The 25,534-nt window shown below is 35.5% G+C and overlaps 2 protein-coding genes across 6 annotated transcripts; both read left to right on the forward strand.

Moving 5' to 3' along the window:
- Positions 1-862: 862 nt before the first annotated feature.
- On the forward strand, positions 863-10,525 carry prkag3a (protein kinase, AMP-activated, gamma 3a non-catalytic subunit). 4 transcript variants are annotated; one of them, XR_014204329.1, is made up of 13 exons: positions 863-1,232; positions 1,712-1,748; positions 1,851-1,957; positions 2,099-2,180; positions 2,277-2,335; positions 3,273-3,333; positions 3,776-3,830; positions 5,568-5,694; positions 5,775-5,940; positions 6,036-6,073; positions 6,194-6,340; positions 7,132-7,300; positions 9,777-10,525. XR_014204329.1 is itself a non-coding variant. In XM_082163899.1 (13 exons), the coding sequence occupies exons 1-13, from the start codon at positions 1,176-1,178 to the stop codon at positions 10,222-10,224; spliced, it is 1,047 nt and encodes a 348-aa protein (XP_082020025.1). In that variant the 5' UTR covers positions 863-1,175; the 3' UTR covers positions 10,225-10,525. The 4 variants fall into 4 exon arrangements, 2 of the variants coding, with proteins under 2 accessions (XP_082020025.1, XP_082020026.1); XR_014204330.1 differs by having other exon boundaries at positions 10,208-10,525; XM_082163899.1 differs by having other exon boundaries at positions 7,132-7,225; positions 10,208-10,525.
- Positions 10,526-11,978: 1,453 nt separating this feature from the next.
- Positions 11,979-23,714, forward strand: retreg2 (reticulophagy regulator family member 2). 2 transcript variants are annotated; one of them, XM_082164629.1, is made up of 9 exons: positions 11,979-12,341; positions 13,775-13,878; positions 14,207-14,237; positions 14,375-14,504; positions 15,244-15,328; positions 16,540-16,677; positions 16,987-17,075; positions 19,125-19,260; positions 20,762-23,714. In XM_082164629.1, exons 1-9 carry the CDS (start codon positions 12,100-12,102, stop codon positions 21,499-21,501), a joined length of 1,695 nt encoding a protein of 564 aa, XP_082020755.1. In that variant the 5' UTR covers positions 11,979-12,099; the 3' UTR covers positions 21,502-23,714. The 2 variants fall into 2 exon arrangements, with proteins under 2 accessions (XP_082020755.1, XP_082020754.1); XM_082164628.1 differs by having other exon boundaries at positions 11,980-12,341; positions 20,759-23,714.
- The last annotated feature ends 1,820 nt before the right edge of the window (positions 23,715-25,534 follow it).

Here is a 25,534-nt window from a genome sequence, read left to right on the forward strand (position 1 = left end):
ATTCGGGTAATGCTTTATATTTGAAAGCCGATAACCGATATCCGATATTGATGATTGTTGTTGTTGATGCTTTATTGATCCTTTACAGGAAATTGCATTGTCACGGCAGCTTCAACACACAAAGATACAGCACCACACTTAACAAACAAGTCACTTCCGACTCTGTACCGATCTACAATATACAACAAAAAAAAAAGAGTTAATACATAACAAAAATAAATAGACTACTGAGTCTCATCTATATACCATACGACTAGTCGTTGATGATTATTAATATTGAATATTCAGTAGCTGATGAATATTCATAGCACATTAAACAATCTGATAGCAGAAAGGACTTCCTAAAGGATCTGTTTATCACCCCAAGGGCATGGAGTGGATGTGAGGAATTGTCCATTATTGATCTCAGCCTAGAGAGTGGGCTATTCTTTGCTCCGCCACCTGCTGGACCATGTCAAATTCAGTCCCCACAACAGAGCCAGCTTTCTTAATCAGTTTGTTGGCTCTAAGTCAATAGAGATATAATGGCTGATACACCTAAATCCAGATTTTTATAGGATTTTTTTTATTTTTATTTATTTTTTAGCTTTAATATATCGGACAAATGTTCTTATCGGGATGATGATAACTTTAAAAATAAACATATCGGCCGATACCGATATGGTTCCGATATCGTGCATCACTACTCAAAAGACTGACCCACTTGTGTCAGGATCAAAAGGTTTTTTTTTTTTTCCGGAAATTATATTAAAACCCAGTTAAATCACTAAATATTTCTAGCAATATCAAAGACATTTCTTAGTTGGCTTTTGGGAGGTGTGGCATAAAGTTTATTTTGGACCCTTCATGAAGGAATGGGTGGTCGCGCGCATATCACACAGGCCACGCGCTATATTTGGAATAACCTGCGCGCGCTCTCCTACATGCCAGCTCTCGTTTCGTGTTGTCAAACCAGACATCTTTACGCCACATTTAACAGGACTCCTACAGCAATATCCTAAAATAGATATTCTTATTTTCACCAGAGCGTCGTCGCTTTGCCTTTGTCTCTGTCCATCCATCGGCCATACTGCGTTTAGAGGCAGCGTCCCGTCTTAAATAACCGACCTCAGTTCAGTTGATCCTAATATTAGCTCTGGTGAAGCGGGATCAGCGGGCATGCGCAGGACGCGGAGATGTGCACGCAGGAGCTCGACTGTAGTGCACACGCACAAATGGACACTGACACGCAGGTAAGTGACAGCAGGTAATAAACCTTCTCTCAAGGGTGTAAATCAGCGTCGGATGCATGCGTTAAAATAAAGGCTTGAAGAGAATTAAAAATGCAAGACAGCTGAGCTCAACGTAAGCATCATGTTTTATACGTTATTTACAAAAATACCATAGTGCTACTGTGTATTACTTTTTTGTATGTGTGCAAAACCATGGTGGTTTGGAAGTCCAATGATGCACAAATTATAATCTATGGTAGCCTATACTATAAACTGTATTAAAGTACCATAATACTACCATCTGATCTGATACACCAATTACTTTTTGTAAGGGATGTAGCAGCAATACCATTTTTTAGCTACTGTTTTGATGCACATAAAACATTTATGTAATGCATTATTATTAGTGCACCTGATTAAAATGATTTCATTTAATTTCTGAGCGCATAATTATAGTCAACATGATGATAATGTCAACATGTTTTTTTTTTTTTTGGCAGGACGTTTGCCATGAGGACTATATAATGAACAGCACAGGTAGGGCAACGCACATTTCATAAATCATGGAGAATTTGCATCCAGCACTTTAGGTTCTTAGGCATTTTCAAAATGAAGATGAATGTTTTCATGTCCTTCCAGACCCCGATCCGAATGCAGAAGCTTATATGAACTTCATGAAGAAACACTGTTGTTATGATGCGATTCCCACCAGCTGCAAACTGGTCATTTTTGACACCACTCTGCCGGTTGGGATGCAGTACTGTACATTTCCTGGGTGTTATCGTTTAACATGATTTAAAATGTGATTCTGGTTGACATCAATAATTAATTTATACACAAAATATTTGTTTCGAGGAGGTGAACACACATCTATTGTATCGACACAGGTGAAGAAGGCCTTCTTTGCTCTGGTTTCGAATGGCCTGAGAGCGGCCCCTCTCTGGGACAACAAACTGCAGAGATTTGTGGGTAAGACTGACCCCGATGAGCCTCTGTGTATAATTTTTATCTTTATGAATTGTTCTCTTTCGTCGTGTTTACTTCATTTCCTTGCCATTTTCTCAGGTATGCTGACAATCACAGATTTTATCAATATTCTTCATCGGTATTACAGGTCACCTATGGTGGGTTTGCGATCCCTGCCTCTTCTCTTGTGTTGTCCTTCATGGTTTGAATCATATTGATTTCTGCATTGACTGTCCACATAATGCTGCATGATACAGATATTGTTTCTTTGTTAGTTGATAACATGCCTTGGAATAGTATTCGGCCTCAGTCTTTTTTCATACTAATGATTTCCTCAACCTGATATCTTGAGCTTTTGATTTGTAAAATCAGTCTCTGTAACAGTTCAGCCCAGTTAAAAAAAGAAAATGAAACAGTAAACAGTGTAGTTACCAAAGAAAGTACTGGTAATAGAAGGTAATAACTTCAGGGTTAGTACCTAGTTATATAACCCAGTTATTGTAATTACTATAATAAGTACATAGTATGTACATGTGGAACAGGACTTTAAAATAAAGTGCTACCAAATCTTCTCATCAGCTTTAACTACATTTCCAGGTAAAGAAGTAAGTTTGGGGTCAGTTCTTTTGAAAGAAATGAATACTTTTATTCAGCATTAAAATAAAAAAGCATTACATTGATCGAAAGTGACAGTGAAGACCTTTATAACGTAACAAACGATTTGTATTTTCAATAGATTTCCTTTAAATTCTGTTATTTTTTTACCTTTGTTTCATCAAAGAAACCTGAAAAAATGTATCAATGTTTCCACAAGAAGGATCATGTGACACTGAAAACTGGAGTAATGATGCTGAAAATTCAGCTTTGCAAAATAACATTTTGGAAATATATTCAAATCGAAAACACAATTTAAATTGTAATAATATTTCACAATATTAATGTTTTTACTGTATTTTTGTGAGCATAAGAGACACCCCAAAAAAACTTGACCCCCAAACCTTTGATCAGTAATCTATATTTAAATATAGTCTATATATTATATTGATATTATATTGTATAATATTATATATTTTACAGGTGCTTTCTTTCTTGTAGGTTCAGATCTATGAACTGGAGGAGCACAAGATCGAGACATGGAGAGGTGATTCATTTCAAAGTAAATAATCTGAACTACACAGATGATGTTTGGATGTTGTCTAGTACAGCTATAAGGACGGACATTACCAGTTTTATCTAATGAATTCTGTCTTAATATTATTTAATATGTAAAATGTTGTGCTGAATCAAAAAAGAAAGAGCATTAGTTGCATTAGTTGCCCACTTTTTCCCTTCGTGGAAGAAGAAAAGAGTGAAATCAAAATGGACTATTTATTTATTTATATTAATAACCATTCTTTGCATCACTTCAGATGTTAGGATGACATATTTAGTATCAGGCTGGCTGAATCTCCACAGGGCTCCATATATTTTCATTGACTGTCATTGTGTGATTATAGGGCACATTTACTGCACATTGTCACCTGAGATGAACGACTTGCATTTGATTTTTTCCAATGTTTTTCTGTTTCTCTCGTCATGTGCTCTCTCTCTTTCTGTAGACGTCTATCTGCAATATCACGATCAATATCTCATCAGTATCACGCCTGATGCGAGGTATTTAAAACACAGTTTGAGTTATGTAAGTGGTGCCAGGGTTCCTGGTGCCACGTACCGTATGATTGTTATACATAATAATTGTAATCGTTACTTACACAGTACAGGTCAAAAGTTTGGAAACATTAAGATTTTTTTATATTTTTGAAAGAAGTCTCTAATGCTTATCAAGGCTGCGTTTATTTGATCAAAAATACATAAAAAACTGTAATATTGTGAAATATTATTACAACTTAAAATAATAGTTTTCTATTTGAATATACTTTAAAAAATAATTTATTTCTGTGATGCAAAGCTGAATTTTCAGGATCATTACTCCAGTCTTCAGTGTCACATGTGACATCCAGTCTATCACATGATCCTTTAGAAATCATTCTAATATTCTGATTTATTATGAGTGTTGGAAACAGTTCTGCTGCCTAATATATTTGATGAATAAAAGGTTAAAAAGAACTGCATTTATTCAAAATAAAAAAAATATTTTCTAATAATATAAATCTTCTTTACTATCACTTTTTATCAATTTAACACATCCTTGCTGAATAAAAGTATTGATTTATTTCAAAAAAAGAAAGAAAAAAAATGACTGACCCCAAATTACTGACCAGTCGTGGATATTGTTGTTACAAAAGATTTCTATTTTAAAAAAATTAGCTTATTTTTTTAATTTTTTAAAAACTTTTTTACTTTTTATTCATCAGAGTATCCTTAAAAAGTATCACAGGTTATGAAAAAATATTAAGCAGCAGAACTGTTTCCAACTTTGATAATGAATCATCATATTAGAATGATTTCTAAAGGATCATGTGATAGACTGGAGTAATGATCCTGAAAATTCAGCTTTGCATCACAGAAATAAATGATAATTTAAAGTATAATAAATTGAAAACCAATTATTTTAAATTGTAATAATATATCACAATATAACTTTTTTTTTTTTCTGTATTTTTGATCAAATAAATGCAGGCTTGATGAGCAGAAGAAACTTCTTTCAAAAACAATAAAAATAGTAATGTTTCCAAACTTCTGACCTGTACTGTATATAAGATGCAAAATAGATATTCATGTTTATACTACCATTCAAAATGTTGGGGTCTGTACAATTGTTTAAAAAAAAAGTTGTATATTTAATATTTTAAATATAAAGTGTTACCGAAAACTTTATTTTACAGTGTCATTGTTACATGTTACATATAGTTACTATAGTAATAACTATAAATTATGCATAATTACATGCAACTAACCCTAAACCAAACCGTAATCCTAACCCTATAGTAAGTACATGTAGTTACTTAATATTACTTAAATGTATAATTACATTGTAACAAAGACACCTTCAAATAAAGTATAACCGTGTTTTATATTTGAATATATTTAAAATTTCTGTGATGCAAAGCTGAATTTTCAGCATCATTACATCATTGTCTTCAGTGTCACATGATCCATTCTAATATGATGATTGGCTGCTAAATATTTTTTTATTTGTTAATAATATATCAATGTTTAAAACAGTGGTGCTGCTTAATAAAAAAAAATAATAAAAATATTCTTTGATGAATAGAAAGTTCAAAAGAACAGCATTTAACTCTCACTTTTGATCAGTTTAATGCGTGACTGCTGATTCTGAATAAGTGTTATTTCGCTAAAAAAAATCTTACTGACCCCAAACCTTTGAACAGTGGTGCATCTATTTATAAAATATATTATATAATCTATATTTCTAAAAATTTTTGACAGCCTCTTTGATGCCGTCTACTCTTTACTGAAACACAAAATCCACAGGCTGCCGGTCATCGACCCGGAGTCTGGAAATGTCCTTCACATACTGACCCATAAGAGGATCCTCAAGTTCCTTCATTTGTTTGTGAGACGAAAAAACAATCCAGTTCTTGGCTCCATTTGAAGACATTCTTTGTATAAACATGATTTTCTTTTCATCTCTAGGAAGCCGCAGTGCCCAAGCCACGCTTCTTGAAGATGCAGATTAAAGATGCAGGAATAGGAACTTTCACAGAAGTGGCCACAGTCTCACAGACGGCCACTGTGTACGATGCCCTCTCTGTGTTTGTGGAGCGACGTGTGTCCGCTCTCCCAGTGGTGGATGACAACGGTACGCTTAACTCAATGAAATAACTCAGAAATTAATGTGTTACAGGACAAAATAAATATACTTCCCTATTCCCTTCCTTCTGTTTTGTTTTGTAGGCAAAGTGGTTGCCCTGTATTCCAGATTCGATGTGATTGTGAGAATCTCTTCTCCTATTTTTTATTTTTTTTATTTCAGATATTAAAAGCAGCACTGGCTAATTGAGAGAACTTGTTACCAATCTCTTGTACGATTGTGTGTCTGTTTCTTCTCACAGAATCTTGCAGCTCAGAAAACCTACAATAACCTGAGCATGAGCATGCAGGAGGCAGTGCGGAGGAGGCGCTGTTATGTGGAAGGAGTCATTAAATGTTACCCTGACGAGACTTTGGACACTGTTATTGACAGAATAGTCAAGGCAGAGGTAAGGATGTGTCTTCTAAACTGAGGCTGCTCTCATTATTTCTGAGATGTTTACTTTGGCTAAAGGACTACAGTTGGAAATCAGCCAGTTGGCTAATACTGGCACATTTATAGAAATGTGAATTAATGTGAGTTGTCTTTATAAATATATACATTGGAATAGAAATATATTTAAATTTTTCACACTTTTTTTTTTTTTTGCAAATGTTGTACTATTTTATTGTTTTGTTCCGAATTAGATTTGTCATGGTTTGTCATGTGTCCTTTAATTGGAACAGAAGTTGCACTAGTCTTTTCTTCCCTATTGTGACGTATATATCCGAGTGAAATGGCTTCTCGAACAAGTAAAAATGAAGGGTGCGAGGGCGGGACTTGATTTTGTCCATGGGGAATTGATTGGATGGTTGTGGTTTTCTATTGGTCGATCTCATGTGAGTGACAGGTTGTCCCGCCCACACGCCAGTAAACACGACATCATCAGAGAAGAGAAGAGATGTCACTGCTAGAGGGAGAGGATGATATTTTTATTTTTATTAAAGATGACAAGGGCATATGAAAATAATAATAATGTGCACAAATACTGCAATATTCCATAAAATAAAAAAGAGTTGTCAAATTTGATTTCATGGTGACTTTAACTTTTATTTTGTTAAATTTTGTGTTTTAATTTTAGTTTGTGTGCGTGTGTGTGTGTGCGCGTGTGCGCGTGTGTGTGTGCGCGCGTGTGTGTGTGTGTGTGTGCGTGCGTGTGTGTGTGTTCTCTCTGAGATGTTTTATCTTGGCTCTGTCCAGGTCCATAGGCTGGTGCTTGTGGACAGAGATGACGTGGTTCGGGGAATAATCTCTCTCTCAGACCTGCTGCAGGCTATAGTCTTATCTCCAGCAGGTATTGATGCTCTGTTTTCCTAACCTGAGGAGATGTTTTCTCCTGTTCCCTCATCTAACCAGCACTAGTATCCAGGTAGGCTTTACTCTGCCTTCCTAGCCTAGCTTTGCCAACACATGCATTGCTACTGCATACAGTACTAGTCAAAAGTTTGCACACACCTACTCAGAGCCGACCCTGACCAAAATTCTGTTAAGGACCCCTCCTACCTGACCCATGAGCCATGTAAACCGTTAGCCCGTGCCACACAGTCACACCTGACACCCCAGTGCTCCCACTACAATCCTCCCCCCTTTAACTAGTACTAATGAAAATGTAATTCCGGATATCAGAAATAGACATTGTTACTAGAAAAAGTACATTCTTAAAGCTGCCATCGGCAAGTCTGGCAGATTGGGTCGATTAGCCAAAATTTTGAATGTTTACAACTCTCATGCCCCTCCCCACTACCAGCAAGCACCCTCCCATCGAGGTCGTGCTCGTCAGTGTGTCACTGTGCGTGTGTACCTGATTTTCTGTGAACGCGTCCGTCTCTTCAGCATCTATCAACACCATGGACTCGGAGGTAGGCTGCCCTGGCTAATCTATCCATAGATAGCAATAACCGAGGAATTGGAAGCTTGTTAGTAGATTTTCTCTCCGCCATCACGCTTCATGCAATCTCCAGGCGAACTTCAGGCGTGTCGTGTGCATGTGATATTGTAACGTGCGCGTCTGCGCGAGGGAGAGGGGATCTGTGGCGTGTGCACGACCTGTGATTGACAGTCAGATCTCACACCCCCCTGCGCTGATTGGACCTGATGAAGTGGGAGCGCTGGATTTTTGCAAAACAAATAACACGCTCCAGGTGGAGTTAGAAGCTCGGGTTTTTTTTCTAAAACCACCTTATTTATGTTGTTCTGTCGGATTATAGTGTCGATTACACTGAATATGATCAAAAAAATGTTGCCGACGGCAGCTTTAATATCAAGAAATAGTACAAATTTAATTATTGATATAAAAAATGCATCCTGGGAATGAATAAAAGCTAAAATGGCTTGCCGTAGCATGTCACTGTGTTTTTTTTTTTTTTAAATGAATAAAAGCAATTCTTGATTCTTGATGGTTATTATTTACTGAGGGATGTGCATCCATATTGACCAGTATGTCCAGCCAATCAGCATTTTGAATGCAATATAGCATATAAATCAATAGTCAATGTCAATACATTGCTTTCCATCTTGCTTTATTGCAGAGTTGAAATTAAACCTTGACTTTGAGACTAGATAATTGTTTTATAATGAGGAGTGCCATCACGCCCATATTGTACTGGTCCCCACTCCCCACAGATGTGTTGCTGGGAAGGGCGCGTTTCATTTCGGTTATCTTTTCCGAGCTGCCGTTGTATTAATAAATAGTTGCATTTCACTCTCAGTTTTTTTGTCAGGCACAAAGTCACAGAACACAGCCCTGGAAGTGGCTGGCATTAGCAAGCAAGACACAGAAAGACCATTGTGTCTGCCCAGGTTAGACAGACAGACAGACTAGAGAGAGATGCACATCAACTTAACTTTACTGTTCTCTGCTGACATCAAGCTCGGAGAGGAGAGAACACAAGTCTGCCTGATTGCTGCTCCCGCAATTCACTCTCATGGTGGTTTTTTTCCTCTCTTTTCGTGACCAGAAGGATAGTTCCTCTTAATTTTCTTTGATTGACGCGCTTTGACACGAGGGTGGAGGCGGGGCCTTGAGTAATTTGCGGGGCCCTACACAGCTTGCGTAGTGTGTGTATAGGGCTGATCGGCTCTGCACCTACTCAATCTTTATTAGGGCTATTTGTTACATTTTAGACCTAAAGTCATCAAAACTATAAAATAACATACATCGAATTATGTATTGATCAAAAAATGTTAAACGAATTAGAATTCTCTTTTATCTGAGGTGCATCATGGGTTGTTTGACACACTATTACTGGGGTTCACCTGTTGATGCTTTTCCTTCACTATTCACTCCAGCTTATTTATTTAAAAAATAAGTTTATTATTATTATTAGTAGTAGTAGTAGTAAATAAAAATAATTTAAATAACCAATTTTCTAAATAACTAATAATCGTTATTTTTCTAAATATATAATAATTATTATTATTATAAAAAATAACAATAAAATAACAAATAATAATGTTTATTTTTTCTAATAATAGTAATAATTGTTATTATTATAAAAATAATAATAAAATACTAATTTAAATAAACAATTATATTCATTTTTCTGAATAAATATATAATGATAATAATAATACGAATTATTATTCTTTATATTTTTGTTGTTATATGGAATTTCTATCATATAGAAATTTAGACATACGCCTAATTTATATTTGTCTACAAAACACATTTACTGCATTTAAGCATTAAGCATAAAAGTGTGAAAAACACAGGTGTGTTCAAATGTTTTACTAGTACTGGCAAATTACACCACAGTATCATGTTTCTTTATTAATATACTCTTTATAATCATTATTGTATATTATATCGTCTGATGATATCATGTTCTGTCTTCTGTTATATAAAGCTCCAGCACCCATGAATGGCAGACACTCCTAAAACATTAGCATTTTCTCTCTACTTTTGGGTATTCACAACCAGCGAGCAATGGAAATAACTGTAAACGCCCATATGCAATACTAATTATAGAAAATTGCTGATGAATAGTGTACTCCCCGCATGCTTTATGCATGTGCGTGACCTCTTTGTTGGCTGTATGAGTATGTGAGTGTTTGAGAATACCCTGGTAGGTCGTGACTCGTGACCCCGGGTCCCTTTGTCATGGTCATTTAACACCAGAGCGTTTGGAAACAGGATAATGTCAGCTTACTTCCCTGTGCTGATATTGTGGTTGTTCTACAAAGTATTTGAAGGAAAACCATGGTATTTATACAGCTCAAAAAGCATGGTAATATCATTCTGCTCTTTTTGTAAGTGTATTCTCTTATCCTGTTTCAGATTTTCAAAGAGGATAACATATGAGCGAGCAAGAATGAAGAAAGAATCTCTTTTTTATATGATACATTTACATTGTACTATTTCATGGATTATGTAGAGTGTATAATATATTAAACAACATATTTCTCATTTAACTGAGAGATGGTTTATGATGAGTACTGACAAAGAGAATTGTTGCTTTAAGTTTTTATGTATGATTGTGAGCACACAAGGGCTGGGATTTTGATCAAATTGATCATCTAGTTTGCCTTTTTGTGCTGTTATGAAATGTATAGTCAGATTATCATGTTTTTTTTTTTTTGATGTTTTTTTTTTTTTTTTTAAATAAACAATTCCTTGTGCTCGTTTTTTGTTGTTGTCTGATTGCCCACTCCACAAATAACAAGAAATATGAAATCTAAAACCCGGAAAAAACATCTGTTGCAACACACTGTAAGATACTACCATTACGGAATACCATGGTATTCTTCGAGAACCATGTAATCCCATGGTATTACTAATTTACTATGGGTTTTGCACATTTATCATAAATATCATGGTGAATGAATATGCCACTCATCCTGTACCATAATATTACAACATGTGGCATACTATTACAAAAAGTAATAGGCAGTACCGTAGTTCAGTCATGGTATAAGACTGTAATAACATGGTACTTTGATATATGCCATAATGTTTGTCGTATTCATATACAGATGGTATTTAGACTGTACTGAAAGATTTAAGAATACAATGATATATGTTTTAAAAAAACATGTCTAAAAACATGGTCATACCATGGTACTTTTTTTGTAAGGGGTAAATACCATGGTGTATGATTATGGTTGTTATTAGACAATTTACAGGGTCATACCATGTTTGTTTTTGGGGGGATTTATCCTGGTATTAACATCTATATTCTATCCTATTATATCATGTTTTAAATATATATATATATATATATATACACACACACACACACACACACACACACACACATGACATCAAATGTCACCCATTATTCTTTCCTATGAAACAAGGACACAAAGTGAATACTGTATCACTGTAATACAATAATTTATGTTGCTAATCCTAACCATCAGTTGCATTTTAGCTGCTTATTTGATTTCTAAATTAATAAAATACTCCTATTAATAAATTAAATGAATTATTTGTAAAATAAATGAATTAATAATGTTATTGAAATATTTATTAAAATATAAATATTAAATTAATATTAAATTAAATAGTATTTAATAATAATAAAACGATATTTTAATTGTATTATTTAAAAAAAATGATTTAGCGTTACTCAATAACATTATATATATACATATAATATTAAAAATAATATTTGGTAAATAAACAATATAAATGTCAAGCTGAAGTTTGTGCTGGATAATAAGTTTATTGAAATATTTATTAAAATATAAATAATAAATTCATATTTAATTAAATAGTATTTAATAATAATTATAAAATATTTGAATTGTATTATTATTTTTAAATAAATGATTTAGCGTTATTCAATAACTATATATATATATATATATATATATATATATATATATAATTACATTGAAATATTTATATTTTAAACTGTATAAATCAAATTATATTTCTAAAAAAATCTAAATCAAATTATTAATAAATACGTACTATTAATACATCAATAAAAACCAATAATATTTGGTAATAAACAATATAACGTTAAATGTCAAGCTGAAGTTTGCGCTGGATCCAGCTGATGTCACTCACGAGCGCAGTAAACACGGAGCATGTGACACTGTAAGAGCCTGTAAGATCCACTGTGTGTTTCTGTTTTTTCTAATAATCCATGACGACTCTCTCCTGACCAAACCCCGTCATCATCATCATCAACAACACACACAAACAACACGGGACAAGAGACAATGGCGAGCAGACGGGCCTCGGTGTGCTCCTCCTCCTCGGCGGCGGGTCTGGAGGCCTGGTTCCCCGCGCCCGGTGGCGGCGTGAGCGGCGAGGATGATCCGGAGCTGCGGCGTCTGCGGGAGCGTCTGCGCGGCTGGCTGTCGCAGTGCGAGCCCGCGGTGAACTGCGCTCAGCGGCTGCTGGTGTGGGAGAGGCCGCTGCACAGCATCATCAGCGCGCTCACGCTCAACACGCTGTTCTGGTGAGAGAGACACGCGAATAAAGGTGTTCATTTGGAAGGGACGGTGTTAATCACCGAGTAATCTGGTTAATCTGCCCGTTAGCAGATGCTTCAGGTCGAAGTTGCTCCGTGTTGCAGCTTCGCTACTTTTACCGTGGTATTACTATTACCGTTCTATGGACATGTGCTCCTATCATTACGGAATACCATGGTATTTTTGTAGAACCATGTAAATATCATGGTACTTAATCAGATTATACCTCGTGTATTACTATGGGTTTTGGACATTTATTATAATTATCACATGGACATGGTACATGAGTATGGTAGTCATCCTGTACCTTCATATTTCCACATGATTACTGTGACATACTACAAAAAGTGATATGTCAGTACCATAGTACAGTCATGGTGTGAGACCTGGTGTAATACCATGGTACTTTGATGCCATGATTGAATGTTTGCCATATTCATATGGTATTTACACTGCACTGAAAGATTTAAGAATACAATGATATATGTTCATAGAACTGTGATTGTGTAATGTCAAAAAAAACATGGTAATACCATGTATGGTACCATACCATCATACAATGCTGTACTTGTTTGTAAGGGGTTAAAAAATACCATGATTATGGTTTATTAGACAATTACCAGGGTCATACCATGCTTGTTTTGGGTATTTATTGTGGTATTACCATCTATTATATTATATTAATTATAGAACTTTTCAGCATCATTATTCCAGTCTTCAGTGTCACATGATTCAGAAATCATTCTAATATGTTGATTGATTATCAATGTTATTAAATAATATTATCAATACTTTTTTTAGGATTTTTTTTTTTTTGATGAATAAAACGTTTTAAAAAAGAACAGAATTTTTTTTTTTTTTTTTTTTTACAATATGCACTACTGTTCAACAATTTGGGGTGAGTCATTTAAAAAAAAATTTTAGTAGTGATTTATATTGTTAGAAAATATTTCTATTTTTAATAAATGCTGTTCTTTTTAACACTTTTTTTCATCAATGAATCCTGAAAAAAAGTTCCGCAGGTTCCAAAAAAATATTAAGCAGCACAAATGTTTCCAACATTGATAATGATAAGTATCAAATCATCATATTAGAATGATTTCTGAAGGATCATGTGACACTGAAGACTGGAGTAATGATGCTGACAATTCAGCTTTGCATCACAGGAAACCATTATTTTAAATCGCAATAATATTTCACAATATTATTAATAGTAATGTATCCAAACTTTTGACAGGTAGTCTATACACACATAAACACACACATATGTGTATGCTTACTATAGTAATTATCAAACAACAATTAAACTTCCTTTTCCTGGTACATTGGTACATTTTCATATTGGATGTTACATATGAGTGAGTCACATGTTGTTTTTATAATTGAATGTGAAGATTTAATAGATGTATGTGTGTTTTAGGCTCCTGACGTCCACATCTTTGAGACCCCTGTTCCTCCTGAGCGTGTCTCTCATCGGACTGACTCTACTGGAGAGATGGAAAGACAAGCTTCCACAGATCACTGGTAATGCATGGATATTATACACTGTTTTGATTCAGAGCACCTAAAACTGACCGACCCTTGAACTATTTTAGGCACTATTACTGTAAAACATCTTGTCATGTTCTCACGAACAAGGAGGGATTGTCCAATCACAGTCTTAGGGAGCCTAATGACTGATTAAAATGCACAATTTACACAATGCTACTTCACTTTATATCGCCTGCAAAAACATAATGACGTGTTTTTTTATTCGATATAAGAATTTGCACGCGTCTCAGGCATCCAGTGTTTGTTGCACGGGCCTCTTTTATTTAGTCCTCGCTCATGTTTGTCCTTCTGTTCTCCACAGTGTGGCATCCAGAGGCGCCTGTCATTGAGCGGTATGTGTCTTGAATAATCTCTGCATGTCTCAACAGCACCCCCGTCTCTTTAAGAGTGGACTGCTCCCTTTCATAACATCACCTTTGCTGTGTGTTAAGATTGTTTCTTTAATAAGTTTGCCCTAACTGTGTTACAGAGAAACACTAAGTGAGCAGCCACGTCTGTTGAGCGTGGAGGAACTCAGCCATCACCTCGCCGAGAGTTTCCTCACCTTCAGCCTTTACATCCAAGAAATGCTCCAGTACAAACGGCAAAACCACGGCAAGGTGATAAACTTAAAAATAATTGAAATAATGGGCTTTTTTCACCCTAATGTCATTTAAAACCCGTATTACTTTCTTTTTTCTGTTGGAACACAAAAAGGAAGTAGTGGGTTTTTATTTTTAATTAAATTTTTTTATTTAAATATTTCTTATTTTCTCAAGTCTACACTGCCATTCAAAAGTTTGGGGTCAGTATTTATAAGTTGTGCTGAAAAAAATATTACTTTCTTTACAATAAGTAAATATTTGTGTAAATTTTTTTTTCAGCACAACTGATCAAAAGTGACTGTAAAGACACAAATATATTCAATTTCAAATAAATGATGTTCTTTTGAACTTTCTATTCATCAAAGAATCCTGAAAATAAAATAAAAAATCTCACGGTTTGCACAAAAATATCAATTTTGAAAGCAGTTGAGCAGATTAACGAAATCAAATCGGCCTATTAGAATGATTTCTGAAGGATCATGTGACACTGAAGACTGGAGTAATGATGCTGAAAATTCAGCTTTGAATCACAGGAATAAATTCCATTTTAAAATATATTCAAATAGAAAATAGTTATTTTAACTTGTAATAATATTTCACAATATTACCGTTTTTACTGTATTTTTTCATCAAAACAAATGCAGCTTTGGTGAGCATAAGAGACTAAGAGAAATCTTGCAGACCCCAAACTTTCAGTCGGTACTGTATGTCCAGAAAGTGTTTACTGATCAATCTTTCTGTCCCATCTCATCAGTTCTGCATCATGATGTGTTCGGGATGTTTAATGCTGGCCATGGTTGGACATTACATTCCCGGGATTATGATCTCCTACATCATATGTGAGCAAACTTCCCTCTGTTGTGTTTGTTTATTTCCATATTATTACTTTTACACACACACACTGCTGCCATTTTACACCAGCTACTCAAATTATGCAACACACTAACTATTCAAGTCCACACTGTACATAACACTCGGGTTGTATTTTGCATTGCTACTGTATATATTGAATAAGTAATATAAAAAGATCATTATTACTCCAGAAGATATATCCAGCAATTCCGCTTGGCAAGGTTAATAAAATGCATTCACATTAAATACGGAAATACAGTAGTCTTTATACTACTACAACTCAAACAAGTGTCAAAAAGTGTGATAGTAGTGTGTTTTCTCTTTTAAAGTGAATCTCAAGTACATATCTTGGTCGTATTTTACCATGAAATCAAAAGGAGGGGGAAAAAAAAGAAATAATTTGCATTAAGAAAAAAGGGCTTTTTAATTTTTTTATTTTAATAGAACTAATTCAGGTTCACTGGTGAATATTGAAGACTTAAAATTATATATATTTCATCATGTCACATTTCTAGGTACACTACTGTTCAAATGGTTGGGGTTGGTGAGATTTACTGTAAAAAAAAAAAAACAGTAAAAACTGAAACTGAAATATTGCAATTTAAAATAACCGTTACCTTTGTTAATATATTTTAAAGTGTAATTTATTCCTGTGATCAAAGCTGAATATTCAGCACCATTACTCCAGTCTTCAGTGTCACATGATCCTTCAGAGATCATTCTAATATGCTGATTTGCAGCTCAAGAAACATTTCTGATTATTAGCAATAATTAATATTTTTGTGGAATCTGGAATTTTTTGGGGCGAATAGAAAAGAACGGCATTCATTTGAAACCGAAAACGTTTGCAACATTATAAATGTCTTTACTGTCACTTTTGATCAATTGAAAGTTATAAATATAAATTTTTCCAAAAAAAAAAAAAAAAAATCTTACTGAAATCCCAATATTTTCAATGGTAGTGTATATAACAACATATTATTTTCTTTAACTGTTAATTTTTACCTAAAGAGTGGTACTATTATGTAAAATAATCATATTTTTTTTATGTTTTTCAACGTAAGAAATATGATGCCCCCAGGCATGTGCGCGGTCGTGTGTGTGTGTGTGTGTGTGTGTGTGTGTGTGTGTGTGTGTGTGTGTGTGTGTGTGTGTGTGTGTGTGGAGGTTATCTGTGTGTTTCTCTGTGCTGCATTAGTGCTGAGTGTGCTGCTGTGGCCGCTGGTGGTCTACCATGAGCTCATCCAGAAAATGTACACCGGACTGGAGCCCATACTGATGAAACTCGACTACAGCATGAAAGGAGACACACAACGCCGCAAATACGACAAGAGAAGTGAGAGCGTTGCCTTTAATTAGTGACCTAGGCTGCTAACGTTTCCTTTTTTATTCTTCAAAGCCCAAAATAAAAGTTATTGAGGCTACATTATGCACAGATGCATGTTGGGTTAGGAATTACATTTTAATTAAACATTTAAATAATCACTATTGTTTATATAGAAAAATTGTTGAATGTTGAAGTGCTGATATATTGTGTGCTTCCGCTGCTGATATCACAGTTATGGACTATTTACACAGAGGGTTGTTAGTGTTTCACTTCCTGGAGTGTGTAAATGTGTGTGTGTGTGTGTGTGTGTGTGTGTAGAGCTGAGGAAGGAGCAGGAAGAGGGTGATGAGCCGAGGGCAGAGACGGAGAGCGAGAGTGAGGAGGAGCTTTCCTGCTTCGCTCCCACTGTGAGTGTCCTGTCCTGTGGTGATCAGGGGCCATTCCTTCACACTATATCCCGTCTTATTCTATATTTAATAAATAGATAGTGCTGGGAAGTAACTGATTACATGTAATCTGAATTACATAATCAGATTCCTAGAATGAAGTACTTGTAATCAGACAACAGTTACTTTTTAATTGATTACATCATGTAATTCTCACAATGGCAGTAAATTATTGGTAATACTACTTTTCATCTTTTAAATGTTCCTTTTTGAAAAGCCTACTGCTTATATACATTCATAAGGTAAACAAATACAACTTTTTTAATTTATGTTTTAGTAAGTGTTTTATTTAAATTTTTTATCTTTTGATTTTTATTTTTTTTGTGGTTTAATTACTTAATAGCTTTTCATTAAACTCACGAACCCCAGTCTGGGATACTCTGACATACCGTAATGTAATATGTGATGCGATCTGGGAAAACCCGTCGGATGTCGCGCTGGGCCGTGGGTTTTCCCAGATCGCATCACATATGTTGTTGAAAACAAAGAATGGACTATTTCTCTTTCTCTTTGTGTTTTTATATCTACCAAGTAATCTAAAAGTAATCTATACCCAGCACTGTTAATAGATCTGCATTATTCTGAATAATTAGAGAAACACGATTTTCTTGTGTAAAATAGAGATCACAATTCTCCCATGATTCTGAATAGACAACTAAACAAAATATGTAATTTAGGTTCTGACAGATTGTTTATTGCTGCAGTCAACAATTACAAAAAAATATTTATTAACCAGAATTATAATTTTTTAAATCGGTGTGAACGAATGATTCAATGACTCACTCATAAAGACTTCACTACTGGATGAATCTAGCCTGGGTTTCCCCATGTTGCCTTGCTTGCAGCGCGATTTTATTCACGCCTGGACACCATGGACCAGATTTTCCCCTGAAAAAGGGAACCAATCACAGAACGGGGAGGGAGCAGCAAGACGATGACGACACCAAAGCAGTTTGTTTATATCTATGGATCCAACATGGCATCAGACTCGACGTTACCTTCTACCCTCATGTTTATCTTGCACAAACGGTAATATTCGCTAAACGCCATCGTGTACAAATAAATCTTTGACCCATCGCCTTTTTCCTCGTCGAATTTCTGTCGCTCTACATACGTCATCTGGTATAATTGAAGCGATTGGCTATGAGGTACGTACAGGCGCATTTGATAGACATTCATAGCGTCCAATAAACGGCTCTGGGCATTCGTAAACCACGCCTCAAATACGAGAAAATGAACATGTGGTTCCCAGACCAAGTCTCAAATGAGACTTGGTCTGACGTTAGCCAGGCTAGGATGAATCGGCATTTTTGAACAAATCTCTTGATTCAATGATTCAATGACAAAATCCTCTTTTTAACACTCACCTGTCGCCACCTACTGGTGCAATGATGTAATTGATACAATCTTTATTTGAAGTGTCAACTTACTTTCTAAAGGTGATTTACTGTATTTTGATCGCTACGATAAACATCAGTGTTTATATCCCAACTATAAACTTTTATCCCAGTACTTCTGTGATCATTTGAATTATCACAGAATAATTGTGTGGTTGGAAAAGAGTGGGTTTGTGAAGCTGTTTCATATCTATACATGACAACTGTGTTTCTCATGTCTGAATCGAGATTGTGATCTTTCAACGGTAAATCGTGCAGCTCTAATATTACAGTTTGGGCTCGTAATGATTTTTTTAATAAAATGTTTTTGAAAGAGAAGTCTCTTATCCTCAGCAGGGTCACATTTATTTGATCAAAAACTGTAATATTGTGAAATATTTTTACAATTTAAAATACATTTTTGTGGAAACCATGATACATTTTTTGCAGGATTCTTTGCTGAATGGAAAGTTCAAAAAGAACAGCATTTATTTGAAGTAGAAAACTTTTACAATATTATAAATGTCTTCACTGTCACTTTGCTGAATAAAATTATTAATTAAAAATCTTGCTGAGCCCAAACGTGTGAAGGGTAGTGTGATTCCAGCCAGTGATTGGTTCTCTGTTGGAGCAGGTGGATGTGAAGACCACGGCTCTGGCGATGGCCATCACAGACTCGGAGCTGTCGGATGAGGAGGCGTCTATACTGGAGAGTGGAGGATTCTCTGTGTCCAGAGCCACGACACCACAGCTCACAGACGTCTCTGAAGGTACCAGTGCTTCGAGTACAGTCTGAAAACTAGCCATTGAGCAATGAAATTGATTGGTCGTACCGCTGCGGAGAAACCTAGTACCTACGTGACTCGCCATACACATAAACACAGAGAAGTAGTTCCGGCTACATATTTCCATATGTTCTTCCGCAAGACACACCGCTAGAGCGGCAAAAGTTACGGACTACAGCTTTAATTAGAAATATTTTGTAACATTATAAATGTCTTTACTGTCACTTTTGATCATTTATTGTGTCCTTGCTGAATAATTTTTTTTTTTTTTTTAACAAAAAAACTTGAACGGTAGTGTATATAATAACATATTTAACATATTTTAGAATATTTTCTGTTGAATTATACCTTAAGAGTGGTAAAATGATGTGAAATAATTTAGCCTAGATAATGTCGATGCCACAGTTTCAGTGAAAGTATTAAGCAAAAAAAAAATGTATGCAAATATATATTAGAAATATTAAATGGCATGTTGAGAAAAAGTTTGAGGGAAAAATTCTCAGCAAGTCCAGACTGTCTGCAAATAAAAAACTCATTCATGGAAAAAAAAACAATGAGAAACAAATTTCTCAGGTAAATTCAGATTTTCGAATACAATTTGAATTTATATGTAAAAACATTCTTGCACAAATTCAAATTTGTGTTAGTCTTCCGATAAACCTTTTTAATGTAAATTTGAATTTGAGTAAATCATTTATAAAACATTCTTTCTTCAGTATGACAAAAAATTTTAAAAAATTGGCGTAAATGTAGTGCATTTAAACAAAATATTAGGGGTGTAACAATATATCGTGTCACAATATATATGAATATAAAAATGCTACAATATATACCGTGGATAGTGACAATATTTATTGTGTATAGTTCATCCAAAATAAAAATGAAGAATTCTAGTTTTCAGAGATTCAGTGTCAGGACTAAATTAAACTGCTATATATAATGTTGAATATAATGTATAGTAATGCAATGGGGGGAATATTTGTGGGTCCTGAATGATAATGCCAAATGTCTGATGTTACCAGTAAAAAGTGGTCTACATTATTTTAAATATATCTAGTCAGTGACAGAGTGCAAGCATATTCGTCTGGAACAATCCTGTATTTTTAGCTTCAGAATCATGAATATTTTTATTCTGTCTCTATTGTCCTGTGCATTGGGTTTCCAGCACAAAGTCCAAGTCTACTCATTTACACCCACAATGTAAAACCAAATTTAGCATTTTAATCAAAAGTAAAAAAATTTGTTAACCTTTTATCATGTTTCTTGGAGTATCGCAATAATATCGTATTGTGAGTTTAACATCGTGATATGTATTGAATTGTGACATGAGGGTATCGTTACACCCCTACAAAATATAATCGAATTGTTTAGTTCGGTTAACGTAATTGAATAGTTTTTAAAAGTGCCACTGAGAATTGCTGTTTATAGTTTTCAGGAAAATTCCTTGAAATGATAATTAATGGCGTTACTCTGTTTTCATCAGCAGACCTGGATCAGCAGAGCGTGCACAGCGAACCGGAGGAGGCGTTCACTAGAGACCTAGCCGAGTTTCCGTCAGTGGACGAGATGCCTTCTATTGAACCGGGTCTCTTCCGTTTCCCGCTGGGCGTTCTGGGGTCTGAGCGGTCCGGATCGTCTGGATCCGAGCTCCAGGAGGAAGCCCTGTCTCCGGCCAGCCTCCTCATCCAGCACTTAGCATCTCCGCTCCACTTTGTCAACACGCACTTCAACGGACACGGACAAGCAGCGGGGGCAGACCAAAGCAGTGTGGGTACTGAGAAAGAGGGAAGGGTACTGGAACCCGCTAGGTCCCTGGAAGCACTTAGCGAGGAGATAGTGACCACGGCCATCTCTACCGTAGTACAGAACACTCTCTCAGCCCTGTTGAGGTCTACGGAGGCCAACGAAGGCTCGTCCATGGCTACGTTCCTTCCCACCGAAACGCCTCCTTGCCCGATGGAATCGCCCCTCGAGTCGCCGTCCGCCCAGGAAGCCAGCGAACAGGACGAGGACGAGGACGCTGACGTCACCGAAGCAAGCACCGAAGAGCAGCCGGATGTCACGCTCGTGCCCACGGAAGAAGAGGACTTTGAGCTACTGGACCAAAGCGAACTGGAACAGATGGATGAGGTGTTGGGCCTTGGTGTTGATGGACAGGAAGTGGGCGGGGCTTCCGAAGACACGCCCCCAAGCAGTCATCAGCGTGCAGACCAGCAGGAGTCCTAGCTTCCCGTCACCTAAACTGTTTGTTTTATTTATAGTCCATGTAGATACCAAATTACTGACACACATGATTTGTGAAAGGGAATGTCGCAGTCAACTATGCCTTTTTTGTTGTTTTCGGGAGTGAGATCACTGTGATCGTTGGTGTGCTTTTCGTCTCGCAAAATGTACGACAAATCCTAAACGCGATGGTAACCCCAAATAACCTTCAGCCTCAAATCAAGCCACTCGGATTTCAAAAGCGACTTAAAATAGACGTACAAGTTTTAATGGTTTACCGTATGTATGTTTTGACCAAGAGCCCTCTGGTTTATCAATAGGGTTCAATGCATCGGGTCACGAGAACACGAGTATTATTTGCGTGTAGGGCTGGTAGAGGTGAAGGAGAGAGGATGAGCAGGGGATGACTGAAAATTCTCAACGAAAAGTTGGTTGTGGCAAAGATTTCTTTTCATAAGAATAGCTAAACTAATATATTCTATATTATATACCTATGAAGTGGATGGACTTATTTATTGAAATTGGTTAGAGTGAAGAATAGTTTGCTATTAAATATGTCTCGAATAAATAATAAAGTTGCTGGTACACAGAACTTAAAAAGTTAGTAAAAAGTGTAAATCAATTTCTGATATTTTTTTTATTTTTTTTTGAAAAATTAATATTGGATTGTCTATATATATATTTTTTTTTGTTGAGGTATATATCACTTTTTTTTTTTCTTTTTCTTTTTTTTTGCACAAAAGTGACCGTGAATGCAGCATAGCGTACTTTAGCCGGCAGAAAAAATTCCCAGTTCATTGTGCTTTTTTCCCTCCACGTCATGTAGAAGAATTAGGAGTCTAATAACCTTCATATGCCCATATTCAGGTTCAATATATTATAATTGGATGCACTTTTGAAATTTTGTTGGTCTGTACATGCTCAAATTTTGCAGGATTTTCATAACCATCCCAAATTCAAAAGTTTGGGGTCGGTTAAGATTTCAGCAAGGACGCGTTATTCAAGTCATCAAATGTTATAGTAAAGACATTCATAATTAAAAAAAAAAAAACGTTTAAATAAAAGTCAAATAAATTTTAACTTTCATGCTGTTGTGCTGCTTAATATTTGACATTAATAATAGAATTGTAACTTGAGCAGCATGTACAATTATTTTTAATCAAATAAATGCAGAACATAAGAAACTTCTTCCAAAAAAATAAATCAAATAAAATATTTCTGACCCTAAACTTTTGAATGGGAGCGTACATTGTATTACATTGTAAAAATCACATCAAGTGGTCACAGATTGCCTGAAACATAATTTAAACGATAAAATCTTTACTGTACAAAGTTTAGGAAGGAGTTCATGCATGAGCTTGACTGAATTATCTCCCCTTTTTTTTTTATTGAAATGAACATTTATAAGAGGGGAATCCTAAGAGAATGATTGAGCCTTATTTCTATCTATCTTTATAAGATGTACTCAAATATGTCATCAAGCTAATTCTAGAATTGACGACGTAAAGCTCAAACAGCAAATTTGGGATTTATTTTTTGAAGAATTTGATCATTCTTTGGTCTTCATGTCAGGGTCAAAGGTCCGAGTGACTTCTTACGCGACACAATGAATATAAGATGATTTTATGACCCGATATATATGTATATTTTCAATTATTAATTACACTAAAGGGAAATTATCTTTTAAACTGGAAATGTGTGTGTATATAAAAAAACATTGTATATTGTAACATCGGTTTTTACAGAACTGTTCATTGTTTGCTGACAAGTTAACATTCCTTTAAAGTTGAAAGTTAAATGGATTACACCGCGTCCTAACTAGTCATAATGTTGACCAGTCAGAAGTTTCTTCCATTATAATTTTGAGTTTTGCCAACTGTGAAAGCTGACTGGTCAAAAGTTCTGCGCCATGTTGTTGCAAACATGTTCTGTGTTGCTGTGATTGTATTATTTTTCATTTCAAAGTGGACAAACGAGTTGCTTGCCGCATCGCAGTCTTGTTGGCTAGGAGTGTGTTTTGCTTTGCAACGACTGAGTGCGTTTCAGCCCTTCTCCTGTAGATAACCCTCATGCATACACATCTGACCCAGACCGCAGATTTGTGTTTTCAGATATCCAAGGAGATTATCTTTTGTTTGATAGTGATTGTGTTTTGCTCATGCTGTTACTGCTTTGATTTATAAAAAAAAGCACTTAAAGGATTGAACTACAAAATGTATTGTTGAATATCAATTTGTTGACTGACTTGCACCTCCAATATCTCCAAATATCTGTTTTTCAACTGCTTTGTGTACTTTCAAAAAAGGGGACCGTTCTCATTGATTTGAACTTGATTGATTGGACACGCCTGGTTTACACTGGTTGTGCCGTCAGCGTCACGGGATCCAAAATGGACGCTTGTGGACATTTGGGGCACTGAGAAAGAGCATGATGTAAGTCGTTTTTCAGACGGATCCAAAAGGAAGTGGAAAAGTTTAATAAAACTAATATTACACTAAGTAACTAAAAAAATAATAAAATCTATACATTTGATTTAAATAAATGATTAAAGGGGTGGTTGAATATGATTTCACTTTTCTAACTTTAGTTAGTGTGTGATGTTGCTGTTTGAGCATAAACAACATCTGCAAAGTTTTGATTGATTAGATTGATTAGATATGCTAATCAATGATTAGAAGATAATTACACATAAACTCACCAACTAACCATTCAGAAATGTTGTCACTTCTTCTTGAGTCTCTCCATCATTGTCTGACTCTGGTTTTAACATAAAAAGCTAAAAGTTTTTGAAATTTCCAGTGAGTGTCTGCAGGGCCGGCGCTAGCCATTTGGGTGCCCTAAGCACAAAAAGATCCGCTAAAGCCCCGGATCTTTTGCACTACTATAGCGACGCCCCTGGACATGCATACGCATAGGCGTAATTTGCGGGTAGGACATGTCCCCACCACTTTTGAAACATCTCGCGGCACGAATGTACCAATACAAACAAACAAAACATCTCCAGTTAACCAGCAGAGCATTCATTTCATTCGTTTTTTAAATAAGAGTCGATCTAGCGCTGAAATGTGTTGTTTTTTTAAATCAACTGATCAAAGTGCTCGTTGCCGAGCGATCAGTGGCGCGGATACTATGTTTGTTTCTGGCTCGCGCACAGCCTTCACTCAGACGCGCGTTTCAATCCGTTGTGGAGAGACTCTCTATTCGCTCCGGTACAATTAGAAAACAAAAAGCACAAAAAGTGTCCCTGCCTGATATACAACCACTAAAAAACATAATCGGTTTTGATAAAAAAAATATATATATATATATATGAGTGCGGATTAGAACTCAGAACCTCTGACACGCTTGGCAAAAATTCTACCACTGGACCACTTAAATACACACATAATTTTCGTCGGATCAACATATAATAGGCCTCATTGAACGACTACTTAAACCCAATATTAACATGCTTTAGACATATTTTATTTGTTATTTATACCAGTACCCTATTGTGATGATTTTTCACGACCCAGATTTTTTGGTGCCCCCCCAAGCACTTGGTGCCCTACGCGCAGTGCGTGATGTGCGTGTGCGGAGCGCCGGACCTGAGTGTCTGTGTGAGGTAAAACGACACGAGCTTTTGTAGCTCCGCCCTCTGTGCCGCGAGCAGCAGCTCATTTGCATTTAAAGGAACAGACACAAAAACGGTGTGTTTTTGCTCACCCTCAAAAAGTGACAACTTTAACATGCTATATAAAAATATCTGTTGGGTATTTTGAGCTAAAACTTAACATACACACTCTGGGGACATCAAAGACTTATTTTACATCTTGTGAAAAGGGCATTATACCACCCCTTTAATATAATAAACGAATGAAAATTTATTTAAATAAATAGATTGGATTAAAATTAGAAATAAATCTATACATACATATTTAATTTTTTATCTTCTGAAGGGTTGGTCATGTTATTAAGTCATACATTGCATTTATTTAGGTTTGGTCCTCCATACTATAGTGTGTAAAAAGACTAATTTAGTAAAACTAAATATTTT

This window comes from Leuciscus leuciscus (assembly GCF_965113295.1).
Source record: "Leuciscus leuciscus genome assembly, chromosome: 3".
Classification (NCBI taxonomy): domain Eukaryota; kingdom Metazoa; phylum Chordata; class Actinopteri; order Cypriniformes; family Leuciscidae; genus Leuciscus; species Leuciscus leuciscus.

Excerpts from the sequence above, each read along its gene's own strand:
- retreg2 (XM_082164628.1), top strand. The coding sequence starts at position 12,100 with ATGGCGAGCAGACGGGCCTCGGTGTGCTCCTCCTCCTCGGCGGCGGGT. Across the intron at positions 14,238-14,374 it reads GAGGCGCCTGTCATTGAGCG|AGAAACACTAAGTGAGCAGC; the intron begins GTATGTGTCTTG and ends ACTGTGTTACAG. Across the intron at positions 15,329-16,539 it reads TATGATCTCCTACATCATAT|TGCTGAGTGTGCTGCTGTGG; the intron begins GTGAGCAAACTT and ends GTGCTGCATTAG.
- prkag3a (XM_082163899.1), top strand. The coding sequence starts at position 1,176 with ATGTGCACGCAGGAGCTCGACTGTAGTGCACACGCACAAATGGACACT. Across the intron at positions 2,181-2,276 it reads CAAACTGCAGAGATTTGTGG|GTATGCTGACAATCACAGAT; the intron begins GTAAGACTGACC and ends CCATTTTCTCAG. Across the intron at positions 3,334-3,775 it reads GAGAGGTGATTCATTTCAAA|ACGTCTATCTGCAATATCAC; the intron begins GTAAATAATCTG and ends CTCTTTCTGTAG.